This window comes from Podarcis melisellensis (assembly GCF_964234715.1).
Source record: "Podarcis melisellensis genome assembly, chromosome: 13".
NCBI classification, from domain to species: Eukaryota; Metazoa; Chordata; class Lepidosauria; order Squamata; family Lacertidae; genus Podarcis; species Podarcis melisellensis.
This window is the reverse complement of record NC_138545.1, coordinates 22,040,433-22,054,084: the sequence shown is the minus strand read 5'-3', so window position 1 is coordinate 22,054,084 and position 13,652 is coordinate 22,040,433. Positions and strand designations below refer to the sequence as shown.

At 42.4% G+C, this 13,652-nt stretch overlaps 1 protein-coding gene across 1 annotated transcript; it reads left to right on the top strand.

Annotated features, from left to right (window-relative positions):
• Positions 1–1,677: 1,677 nt before the first annotated feature.
• Positions 1,678–13,157, top strand: LOC309354748 (serine protease 27-like; the record flags this gene model as incomplete). The annotated part of the gene is made up of 7 exons (XM_081885019.1): positions 1,678–1,798; positions 6,725–6,866; positions 8,201–8,221; positions 9,186–9,351; positions 9,784–10,058; positions 11,916–12,085; positions 12,792–13,157. The coding sequence occupies exons 2-7, from the start codon at positions 6,809–6,811 to the stop codon at positions 13,155–13,157; spliced, it is 1,056 nt and encodes a 351-aa protein (XP_081741145.1). The 5' UTR covers positions 1,678–1,798; positions 6,725–6,808.
• Positions 13,158–13,652: the final 495 nt, after the last annotated feature.

The window sequence follows — 13,652 nt, the reverse complement described above, 5'->3', positions numbered from 1 at the left end:
CACAAAACCACAGCTCGCCCCTATACACGAAGCCAAGCCAGAGCACAACTAAGTGCAGTACAGCCATCTTCTCAGAAAAACTCTTCACAAAGTTCAAGAGGTCAAGACACAAAGACTTTAGCAACTAATCCACACCTAATGACCCACCTAAGTGGTACTCAGGATATCACTCAAGAAATCACTCAGGATATCCCTCAAGTAATTAAGGAACAAAAGAAGAAAAGGCACACTAGCCTGGGAACTTCCTCTCTGCCCAGAACATTGGAGGCTATACACCACACCCCCTCAACAGTATTTATAGGAACTCAAACACTGAGATCCTGCTCTGTTCCAGTAACAAGAAGCCGAAAGCACCAGCCTGAAGATGACGAGTGAGACCTCGTCGAAACGTCGCATAGACACCCCAACTTTTACACGGGAAGACACCCGAGGACACCAAAACCTGCATTCCTGTACCCGTGAAAATCTACGAAAGCAAATATATATATATATATATATATATATATAAAACTTCAAAAGGAGGGGATGTGTCTGCTAAGAGTCTTCAAAGAATTAAAAGAAAACAAGGCAGCAGACCCCTACACACACATCACGCAACACTAGCAATAATAGACAGACTGCTAGAAGGAGTGGGTCCAGAGAATAGCATTTCCCCACCTCCAGTATCTAATTCAGCCTTCGTCAACTTGGCACCCTCATAAGAACATCAGATGAGTCTGGCTGCCAAATACCTCAAAGGACCAAGGAATCTAGATAGACTGCCTCTTGACCTGAAGTTTCCATAAGAACGTAAGAAGAAACTGCTTCTGTCCAGCATGAATGTACTTACAGAAAAAAGGGGAGAACTCAATATCCAAATATATTCATATTAATCTCACCATATGAATACCCCTTACATGTCAGGGGAGAGAGGCATAGATAGGAAGAATTATTATATTGGTTTCTGATTTGATCCCAGAATGTCCCACTTTTCCTTAGGATGTCTCTGTTTTCATCGGGAAATGTTGGTGGGTATGGAGTCATATGACCTCTGAGTCAAGGAGATAAGTAACAATATAATCTTTAGAAGGCAGCCCTGGTTTTTTTAAATGTTTATTGTTTTATTATTTTTTTAGAAAAAGTAGTGCTGGAACTCACCATGAACGTCTCCCTTGTTCTCTTATAATGGCAATGGGGCCCACCTGAAAGGTGCCAGAACTAAGTTCCAGTGAGTTCTGGCCTGTGCTGATTTTCCTACTCATATTGAAATACTGCCGCTCAGTGAGGCCAAACTTAGATTCACAAAATGTTTAGGGATATGGGTACCCCTGCGTAACCCCAGAAAGAAAAGCACTGGTTCCAGCTGAAAAAAGCCCTGGTTTCCTTATGTTTTTCTATATGTTGGAAGCTGCCCAGAGTGGCTGGGACAATCCAGTCAGAGGGACAGGATATAAATAATAAAATTATTATTATGGAAAAGGACGTCCCTATTTTCATCAGAAAAATGTTGGAGGGTATGTATTCAAAGAACTGAGATTTATATGTTGCACCCCCACTCCAGACGTAGAGAGACTCTCAGGAACCCAAAGAGGAGGAAATGCACAGAAGCACCACCCTTTCCCCTTGATTTGGAACATTTTATAGCACAGTAAAATTTGAGATCGAAGTTCAACATTTACTGGCATTCGTTGCAAAAGAACCATCGGGAAGATACTTCAGAGAAGGACTGTAAAATCAGAAGCGAGTGGAGCATGTCGTTTAGCCCTCCTTACTGGTACTGCGGCTGCTGCAACTAATTGTGCTAAAAGGTGATGGATTGGTGAGTGGGAATCAATCCCTCAAGTTTTCCCCACCTTTCAGGGGTGTAAAAAGGAGACGGGTTTAAAGAGTGACGGCTCTAGACTGTCACTATTTTGCGGGGCAGGGAGATCCAATGACATAACCAGCAAAATCAGGTTGTGTGTAACAAACCCACTTCCTAGCAAAATTAGATATTTTTGTGATGAGAGTGAAGAGAAATGCGCTAGGAAATGCAGAAGAATGGGCGAAGCTGATAGTAAATAACGTGATAACAGAAGAAATTAAAATATCAAAAGGTACTAGACAGGGCTGTCCGCTCTCACCTTTACTGTTTATAATGGTCCTGGAGGTCTTTCTGAACTCAATTAGGAAAAATGAAAGGATAAAGGGGGTGACAGTAGGCCAAAATGAATATAAAGTTAAAGCCTTTGCCGATGATTTGGCTATAATGATAGAAGATCCGATGAATAGTGCAACTGAAGTTTTGGAGGAAATTGAAAAAAATGGTGATGTGGCAGGTTTTATATTAAATAGGAAAAAAACCAAAATGATAATTAAGAATATGGAACAAACAATGATGGAAGTGCTGCAACAACAAATGGGTATTGAAATTGTTAAAAAGGTTAAATACTTGGGAATATGGTTAACTCCAAAAAAATATTGACTTGTTCCAGAACAATTACGTTCCGGTGTGGAATGGAATTAAGAAAGATCTGGAGGTATGGCGAAGGTTAAAATTATCCTTTTGGGGTAGAATTCCAATGATCAAGATGTCGGTGCTACCAAAGATGTTATTCTTATTTCAGATGATTCCAATATTAAAAGGAGTAATGATTTTTAAAAAATGGCAAAGAGTGATTTCAAGATATATCTGGCAGGGCAAAAAGCCGAGAATTAAATATAAATTACTAACAGATGCAAAAGAAAGAGGAGGCTTTGCCCTGCCAGACTTGAAGTTATACTATGAGGCATCATGTCTTTGCTGGATAAAAGAATGGATAAAACTTAAAAATACAAAACTCCTGGACTTAGAAGGATTTGATAACAGATTTGGGTGGCATGCGTATCTATGGCAAGAGAAGAAAAAGGGTTACAAATCGTTTGAAAACCATATCTTCCGGAAATCGCTAATTGAAGTATGGGACAGATATAAAAAACTTATTAGAAATGGGGGTCCCACATTGGTTATCCCCACTAGAGGTGATAGTAGTCAAGAAAATTAATATGAGGAGTGAATGGATTACTTATGGAGATCTGGTGGTGAAAGAAGGAGAGAAATGGAGACTGAAACCATATGAGCAAGTAAAAGAACATGTATTTGACTGGCTGCACTATTATCAGATAAGCAATATGTTCAAAAAGGATGTGAAAGAAAAAGGGTATAAAGAAAAAGATTCGAAATTTCAAATAGAAATTGTTAATAATGACTGTAAGATAATTTCAAAAATGTATAAAATTTTATTGGAATGGCACACGATAGATGAGGAAGTAAAAACGGTTATGATTCAATGGCCCAGAGATTTAGGGTATAATATAGATATGGAAGACTGGCAAAAAATATGGAATGAAAATCTGAAGTTTACAGCATGTACTACGTTAAAAGAAAATGTTATGAAAATGGTATACAGATGGTATATGACACCAGTTAAATTGGCAAAAATGTACAAAACTTGTAACAAATGTTGGAAATGTAAAGAGAAAGAGGGTACATTTATTCATATGTGGTGGGAGTATAAGAAAGTGAAGGGGTTCTGGGAAATGATATATAATGAGTTAAAGAAAATGCTGAAATATAGCTTTGTAAAGAAACCAGAAACCTTCTTACTGGGAATAATTAGAAAGGAAATAAATAAGAGGGACTGTAAACTTTTTCAGTACGCAATAACAGCAGCGAGAATATTGATGGCTCAAAAATGGAAACAACAAGAAGTACCAACTTTGGAAGAATGGAGAACAAAACTAACAGACTATGCAGAACTGGATAAATTAACTGGAAAAATTAGATACCAAAGAGACCATAAGTTTCTAGAGGACTGGGGAAAATTCAGAGAATATTTGAAAACTGTATGTGAGGAACATACAACGCTAGTGTGTTTTAAAGAAGCTTTGTGAAAAAAATAAGGAATATTGCAAGAATGTAAATGAGGACAGAAAAATTTTATTTAAAGGCGATACTATAATTAAGGAATGTGAAGATAGAAATTTAACTACGGATGATTGTCAGAGGAGTTGAGGGGGGTCCAATAAGTTAAAATATGTGATGTGGAAATTTGTATGATTGGAGATTTTATGGAAAAATTTAATAAAAATTTATTATTAAAAAAAAGGAAATGCAGAAGAATATCTGCTCAGCACAGTAACAGCAAACCTCCCTGCTGAAAAATTAGGATGAATGCTCCACAAACAGGTTGCCTGTAAGGGAAAATTGTTTGTGGCAAGTGTTTAAAATGAGGAAATTATGCCCCAAATAGTAAGAAATCAGAATTTTATAAGAATTTAGAATAAAAAAATTGGGATCATAATAATGAAAATATAATTCTCATAGGAGACCTTAATGGTGTGACCTGAAGACTTGGACAGAAAAGAAAAGAGATGAACGTTGGGAAGTTACTTCTTACCTTCTTCCAATTTTCAATTCTCAAAATCGCTAAAATCAGGAGGTAGAATAGATAATATTTGGGTTTCCAAGAAAATAATATTAAGAACAAGTAAAGCAGAAATTTTGCCCAGTGTAATGTCAGACCATAAACCAACAATGCTGGAAGTAACACAGAAGAAGGAGTACATGAAAAGGTGGAGACTAAATGAGAGTATCCTGAATGATGACGATATAGTTTAAAAAGCCAAAGATACGTTAGAAGAATTTTTTCAATTTAATAACAAACAAGGGACGGACATTGATATAATTTGGGGTGCCAGTAAGGTATATATGAAGGGGTTCTGCATCTGCTACGAAAAAGAAAAACAGAGATCAAAACTTCTCTGCGTCCACCAGGATCAGTGCTGCCTTCTTGTCTGGTCTCATTTCTAAGTATTCTATTGTATCTGTTACCAGTCTTATGTTATTATAAATTTGTCTTCCCGGTAGGAAGCCTGACTGATCTTTATTTCTTATTCTTGCCAATATCTTTTTCAATCTGTTAGCTAGAATTTTTGCAAATAATTTATAGTCTGAGTTTAGAAAGGAAATTGGTCTATAATTTTTTATTTCCTCTAAGTTGGATCCTTGTTTTGGTATTAATGTAATTAGAGCCTCTTGCCATGATTCTGGCACTTGACCTCCTTCTAAAATTTTGTTTTTATTTCTTCTAACACTGGTTATATTGTCTCTTCCAATTTTTTATAATACATTATAGATATACTATCTGGACAACTTTTAGTAGTTGCAATTCCTTCTTTTATTTCACTTTAGTATTTCTAAGGGAACAAGACACGGCTGTCCTCTTTCACCTCTCCTCTTTATCATAGTTTTGGAAGTATATTTGAAAGCAATAAGAGAAGACTAAGATAGAAGGAATAAAATTTGGTCATAGGATTTATAAGGTTAGCGCCTTCACAGACAACCTAATAATCACAACAGAAAACCCACTAGAGAGTATTGCAGCAGCACTGGAAAAAACAAAGGAATTTGGACTACTATCAGGTTTCAAAATTAATAAAGAAAAAACAAAACTCTTGGTAAAAAACGTTTTCAGACATCTCGGCCGCTGAACGTTTTGGAAGCTGAACACCGAAAATGCAGAAGCAAATGCTTCCATTTTCGAACACTTCCAAACGGCTTCCGAGGCGAATTTCTCCATTTTCCCTATTGAACTTGCTGACAGCCCTTTGATCCTCAGTTTTTGAATGTTTCAGACTTCGAGAAGAGATTACGTTCAAAAAACGAGATTCCACTGTGTCCTTTCTAAAGCTACTGGGTGCTGTGCTTCTGTGTGTGAAACTGGGAAATGGAAAAGTCAGTGTTTTTCTGTTGACCTAGTACTTTTCTCTCTCTAGTAGATTAAAAGAGACAAGGGGTGGAGTGCCCCTCTGTTTTTGAGGTTATTTGTTTGTTCATTTCTCCTCCCATCTTCCTTGGAGGTGGAGACTGCATGAACAGGGTTTACTGGTGGTCTCCCTCCAAAACTGCTTAGCTTCTCCAAAGTTTCTTCATTAAGCGCTTCCTTTAGAACATGCCTTAGGGTATTCTGAGCAGAGGTAGCTGGTGCTGATTGTAATGGTAGAGTAGAAATCAGGGTGAAGACCAACACTAGATAGAGCAAGATCCTGTGACAGGCAGGGCCAAATAATTCTAGTTTTGTTCCCATCACCCTCCCTGCTGAGTTCTACAAGGGCAACACTGAGTCTAGGCACTTCCAGCCCCTGGACTGGCTATTAAGTAGGAAGGCCAGCAGGTGAGGGCTGGCTGAGGCTGGTGGAAGAATGTTCCATTTGCCCTCAAGAGCCAGCATCCACAGATTCAGGGGTGTCATAATACTATACCACAGACAGAATGGTGTTTTCCCCCTGACATTGAAAGAAACACACGATTTTTCAGTGTGAAACTGGGTGTCTCAAGTTGGGTGTGAAGCTAAGCACTTATACACACCCATATGCAGGGAGTGCTTTCGTCAGGAAGCAAAGGTTCTGAGAAGGTGGCATGCCCAGCTCCCTCCATCAAGCTAAGGAACAGTTTTGTGCATGCAGAAATGAAGAGAAGAAGCATTTTTGGAGAGATGCAAAAACAACAAGAGGGAGAGCTGGGAAGACACCTTGGTGCTGCCAATATCTCCCTAAAGGGAGGTGGAAGCCCTGCTGCAAGGGGAAGTGTACTATGCTCAGCTTGTATATCTGTAAATCAGCTAAATATTACAATATTACAGACTTGGGGGTTCTGTGTTGCTTCTCCAATTCAATGAAGGAAGCATTATCCTTTCACCCTTGATACTGTATTTGATCCTAGAAGACATCCAGACCGAAATAAAACGTCAGTTATCCAGAACCAACTGGTGCTCAACCACTCAGAGGACACTTCAGAAGAGGGACAGCCATGGCAACTGTGTCTTTCACGCTGGCTGTGTGGCTTCTGCAGCTGACCATACTACAAGGTGACTTATAGGGTTTGGGAAATGCAGAAATTCCCTCCATGTAGCCTTCATTTAGGGGCATAGCTGTCAACCGTCCCTTATTTTGCGGGAAACTCCCTTATCCCAGCGCCGTGTCCCGCTGCTGTCCCTTATTGATGATGTCCCTTAAATTTCCCGGGTTTCATGCTCGCCCGACTTGGGAGGGAAGCAGCGGCTTGGGGTCCTCCGCCGCGAGAGAGAGAGCGCGTACGAGCTGCCGTGTCTCCGTCTCTCCCTTTTCCCCCTCAGGGGCACGTCATGAGGAGACATGTGGTGGTGGCGGGCAGGCAGCCCCTCTCTTGTGAGACTTCCGCCACACTGCCAGGGGAAGCCGAAGGCGGCAGCGGTGGCTGAGGAGGCAGCCTGAGGGAGGAGGAAGAGGAGGGGATGGGGAGGGACGCAGAAGGGCGGCGCTTCAGCAGCTGCAGCGGCGCCGTAAGCACTTCATGCCAGGCCCTCGGGTGGCGTGGGCGAGAGTCTCTCTCCCTCCCCCCCCTCTCTTGGGCGGGGAAGGGCCGATGGAACTCCTCGCGCCAGGACCTCAGCAAGGTTGATGCATCTTGCACTTTTAAGCCGTGCAATACAAAGGTGGGAAGCTATCAAATCAGCATTTCTCCTTCACACAAAATCACAAAAAATTGTTGTTGCTTTGATGAGGAAAGGAAACCACATACTCAGCATAACACAGAATTCTTATTTCTAAGAGCAAAGGATTTTGAGAGTCAAGTCTACCTGGCTTCATCATGTGTCCCTCATTCTAAACTGAAAGAGTGGAGGGGCAAACTTGCCCTCTACTAAACATAGAGGGAAGAATTATGCTAGGAGCTTTCTCTTGTACCCCTGCTGCTGCTACGTAGCAGCATCTAAAAGCTCTGAGAGCCATTGTTCTATTGCAGCCCTAGGGAAGGCACCCCCGTTCACATTGCTTGCCAATACTGAATACCCACCAGATCAGACCTGCCCACATCCCCCCAAAACTCCTTCAAGCCCCACCCCATAGTCACCTTCTCCAAGGAGCCATGGCACTTTCAGGGGGCATTTTTTTGGGGGGGTGGGCCCCCTCAGTTTTCAAAGGGTGTCCAGCTCTGTTCCCTGGTTCCATACAACATTGTGTTTGTGACGCCAGGATGTTATTTCAAGTCCCCACAATCCTCTTTAAATGTTTGTGCCTCTGCCCCAGCCCATTTCCTTACAAGATATATATCTTGTGCAGACACATTCACATGAAAACATGGATCTCAAATTGGGGTTGTTGTTGCTGTTGTTGTTGTTGTTTCTTACCTGAAGTACCTTCTCTGCTTTTTCATTTTCCTCAGGTGCTGCCAACTCAACAGCAGGTAAGATCAATTTGATATATTGGAAGCATTTCTGTGCAGGAGTTTCACCCAACTTTCTTAAGACATCCAGCCAAGCCACAAACAGGGATGGAGAAGCTAGTCAGTCCTCAAGGCTCTCCCCATTTCATGTACCCTCCAAAGGCCACATCTCCCTCCAGCCAGGCTCCATGCTGTCTTTGAGTAGTTTGGTCTGCTTGGAAAGCATCCTTGAACGGTATTGGTGCCTCTTCCTTGCCAGAAAAGATGTGGTGGGGGATGTAGAAACTGCTGGACTTTAGTGTGGTGGGGTGGGAAATTTGATTCAATTCACATTTAAAGATGAACCTACCTGGTTAGCATTTTCTGAAACAATACATGAATTTAAACACAGCTCTCCTTCCAAATTCTCCCTTCTCCAGAATTCGCAGTGCAGTTCTCCAGTCAGGTAATATGCAGAAAAATGCATATGCTAGCGTAAAGTATGAATAAACGCATGTGTTAGCAATGACATACAAAGATGTAGGGAAAATAGCTTTGCAAAAATGTTTACATTAGGGGAAATTGTACAAAAATGCTGGTGAATTTTCATTAAAGCCTTTGTGGGGTGGGGGAGATGCAAAGATTTTGCACTCAATGGCAAACCACATAATTAACACCACGTGTACCTGGGTCCTTGGTCTCATTGAATAAAATGAGACTTACTTATGATAAACATGCACAGCATTGGGCCACATGTTCTGAGGAGAAATTATTGGTCCATAAATGTTGTGTTAAGTAACAGTAAGTTAGTTTTACTTACCAGATTAAATGCCCACTAAATCCATCAAAATTGTTTCCAAGATTGAAAACACTGACTGGAAAACCAATTGAAATTCAGAAATTTTGATTCCTCATGTCCTCGTCATGTTCTGCTCAAAGAGCTCCAACATGGCTGTGCTGCAAACCATAATAGCAAGTCCTCTCATTTCCTCCTCATCCTTCACAGGGTGTGGTCAACCAATAAACTCTCCACGAATTGTTGGTGGCCAACCAGCCTCAAAGGGGTCGTGGTCTTGGCAGGTCAGCATTTCACGGAACTTATATCCTATTTGTGGAGGCTCCCTCATAGCCGAGCAGTGGGTGCTCTCAGCAGCTCACTGCTTCTACAAAAGGTGAGTATCTGATGGGTATTGCTGTGCAGCCATTATCAAGCATCACCCAAAAGACGGCTCAAGGCCAGGCTAATATCCTCTGTCTGCCTGTCAGCTACCTGGTGTCTCAGGTGTACAATACATTTAATGCAGAACCATGTCACTTCAAACAGTCATGGCTTCCCCACCCAAAAAAAACAACCCTGGGGACCATGGTATTTTACAGTTGCTCAGAGTTGTTAAGAGACTCCTGTTCCCCACACAGAGCTACAGTTCTCAGTATGGTTTCAAAATCCATCCCTCTTCCCAGGGAATTGAGCTCTTGGAATTATATTGGGGAGTCCAGGGTTAGGGTGACAAGCAGGAACTCAAAAGTCAGCATTGACAGATCCATCTATTTGATTGATTGATTGATTGATTGATTGATTGATTGATTTGCCTTTCTATTCACAGAATGTCACCCTTGATCCAATACAATGTCCTCCTAGGTGCCTATCAGCTCTCAAACGTCTTAGATAATGCAGTGAAATCTGACGTGGAGCAGATTATCCTCCATCCTGACTACAATGGCATGGATGCCTCCAGTGGAGATATTGCTTTAATTAAGCTGAAGTCCCCTGTGAATTTCACCAACTACATCCTCCCCATCTGCCTGCCAGAGTCCTCTACACAGTTCCCTTTGAACGAATATTGCTGGGTGACCGGATGGGGAAATATTCAATCTGGAGGTGAGGGGTGTTCTTCAAAAGGCTCATTCACACTCTGGGGCTCATCCTGATTCATCCCAAAACTTTTGCAGATGCAAGCAGTATTGAAAGTGGAACCCATTGAAACTGCCCCAAGACCTTCATGAGAACAAATCCTCAGGAATGCACAATAAAAATGCTATCTTGGAAGGCCCCAGTTATAGTCCTTCTTGAGCATTCAGTCTGATTTGGTTACGTGGAAGCTCCAAGGGTTTAGGTATAAGCAATTTTTGTGCATGCAAAAAAATTGTGCACCTGGAACTGAACCCCTGTGCAAGATGTGATCATACTTCACTTGGAATCCCCAAACATTCTGGTACGTGCTTGAATCCCTTCCACAAAATGCTGACACTCTGGAGGCAAATTCAGTACAAATGGGAGAGAAATTTGATTCTGTTTTCATTTAAAGACAAACCTACCTAAATTGCACTTTCTCCAAACCATACTCAAATTAAAATATTGTCACTCTCTGAATTTTGTCATGCAGTTCGGCAGCCAAGTAATATGTACAAAATGCTTACATATGCTGGGGTAAAGTCGGTAGAAAAATGCATGGGTTAATGAAAATTCATGCATATATTAGGAGAAAATTACACTGGGGTGCGACTGGATTTTCATGAGGATTTCTTTTTTAAAAATGCATTTTTTTAAAATTTCCCGAGGTCCAACTCTACCATTAGGCAGAGTGAAGCAGGTGCCTCAGCTGGCAAGCGCTGAGAGATGTGGAACATCCATGTTATCTGACTTTCATTCCAAAGCTCGCTTGCTGCCCTTAGGTGTAGTGGAAGCCCAGCCGGCTCACCGGTGAGGCAGCACCCCTTGCAAGTGCCCCACAGACTCCACTTCTGGCATAGAAGCAGTGGCAGTGGCGGTGACAGCTTTCAATGAGATCTGATGAGACCTCACCCAAACCTGCCATTGCTGCTGTTACCCAGGTAACAGAGGATTTGACGGGGGTGGCAGCAGCATTGGCACATTCCGGTTTTCCCTCAGGAGCCAAATTGGGACATGCCACCCCTGAGTGAAATATGATGTCCCGTTGCGCATGTTAAAGAAAGCACCAGTATAGCCGCCTTCTGCACATGTCATGCTCTGAACTGTAGTGAGTGCACACCCACCATGCACTCACTGCTAAAAGTGTGTGTGTGTGAATGCACTTGAATTATTCTGCCTCACTGATTACAAGCAGGATGATTAAGAACTGTGTGGAAATAAATTACTAATCAAAGGCATGGTTTGTGGGAACATCGGGAAAGGAATGGAAGCTCTTCGTGACGCAGTTATAAAAAGAGATTTGTTACGGCAGGCCTGGCCACAGGATGATTGAGGGGGAGGAGGACCATAGCATGTTATTATACCGGACTGTGAGTTTGACCTGGCAAGGTTAAATTAACGGACAGACTTTGGGAATGTTTTGTACGGAGGTGCGGAATGGCGTCTGTCTATCTTGATATGGCTCTTGGAGGAGTGTAAAATCCACACAGGATATAACAACGTTTGTTTTCAACCCGCTTGTGGAGACTACCAGAGATCACAAAGAAAGGAATATATGACAACAACAAGAAGATGAGGAAAATAACAAAGAGAAGATTGAACAGAACTGTGAATACTATTTGGACAGAACTGTGTACATTAAAGCAGCAGCAAGAGAGATGTTTGGATCCCTTTCTGAGCTCGAAGCATGGGAAACCCCAACAAAAATTTTAAAATTTGGCTGTGTAATTTGGAATTAATGTGATTTGATTGGCCTGTTAATAAAAATTATTTGGGGAGGAAAAATGAATTATTCTGCCTCTGCCTTCCATGACCGTTTTCCATTTCTCTCTCTCTCTCTTCCAGTGCCTTTGCCAGATCCACAAACCCTCCAGGAAGTCAAGGTGCCACTCATAAGCCGCGAAGTCTGCAATATTCTCTATAACAGTCACCCAATGCCAGGCCTGGGCAGGGATCCTGTCAAGCAGGATATGATCTGTGCTGGTTACCCAGAAGGTGGGAAAGATTCCTGCCAGGTAGGTTGTTCCATGACCTGTTCTTCATACAGCCATTGCAGGTGGTAGACAAAGGCAGGATCTGGCGTGGTGGCATTTGAAAATCCCTTATGTTATTATCTATGAACTTACATTGTGTGAATATAGTACTTAGGCATTGCTTACTAATTTGGCTCTAGCTAGGGAGATGGTTCTTGACAATTTTTCAGATTCTCCTGTTTTTCAAAGTGTTATTGCTTTTGTTTCATCTTAAATATTGTGATGCTGCTTCTTTGGGCAGCCATCAAGTTCAGTCGGCTCCCATGAAGCCATCCAGCCACAGCTTCCAAGTATCTGGTCAGTGTGTCCGGGGTCGAGTTGGGGTGGCCGTCTATCAGCAGATAGAGCTGGGTGTCATAAGCATATTGGTGAAAACCCAGCCCAAAGCTCTGGACAATCTGGGAGGGGGCGCATAAAGATGTTTTTAAAAGCGTTTACCATTTCTGTTGTAAACAGCAGGTTTTCCTGGGCGAGAGCGGCGGGACAAGCCTAGTTTGTGGATGAGCCTAGATATTGCTCAGCTACAACTCCCAACATCCCTTTCCATGGGCTGGAACTGTTGGGAGGTAGAGTCCCCCATCCCTGATTATCTCACTGATTCCAGCTGCTTCACCCAATCAAGATTCAGAGTCTGATATCAGAGTGTTCAGTGTAGATCCTCTGCTACCTCCCATCTCTTTCTCCACAGGGTGACTCTGGAGGACCTTTGGTTTGCCAGCTTGAAGGAGTTTGGACCCAGGCTGGGGTTGTAAGTTGGGGAGTTGGCTGTGCTAAAAGCAACTACCCTGGTGTCTACATTCTAGTGCCTTCCTATGCCAACTGGATCCAAGACAAGATTAATGGCGGAAATGGGAGTGGCGGAAATGAGACTGGCGGAAATGAGACTGGCGGAAATGGGAGTGGCGGAAATGAGACTGGCGGAAATGGGAGTGGCGGAAATGAGACTGGCGAAAATGAGAGTGGCGGAAATGGGAGTGGCAACAAAAGTGACCAACTACACAACGCCCTTGTTGTGACATTCACTTTGGTGTCTCTTCTGCTAGCCCTTCTGTGAAAAACCAATCTATTGGCTTTCCATCTTACCTATAATTGCCAGGAATATTTAGGCTGCTGGAGGACTCTGTTTAAATCACCACATGCAGTAGATCCAGGAAAACCTACCCCTTCTTCTCTCTGATTAATACAGGCATCAGCCTTTGTTGTTGTTGTTGTTGTTTAGTCATTTAGTCGTGTCCGACTCTTCATCACCCCATGGACCAGAGCACACCAGGCAGTCCTGTCTTCCACTGCCTCCCACAGTTTGGTCAGACTCATGTTTGTAGCTTCAAAAACACTGTCCAACCATCTCGTCCTCTGTCGTCCCCTTCTCCTTGTGCCCTCCATCTTTCCCAACATCAGGGTCTTTTCCAGGGACTCTTCTCTTCTCATGAGGTGGCCAAAGTATTTGAGCTTCATCTTCACGATCTGTCCTTCCAGTGAGCATTCAGGGCTGATTTCCTTAAGAATGGATACGTTTGATCTTCTTGCAGTCCATGGGACTCTCAAGAGT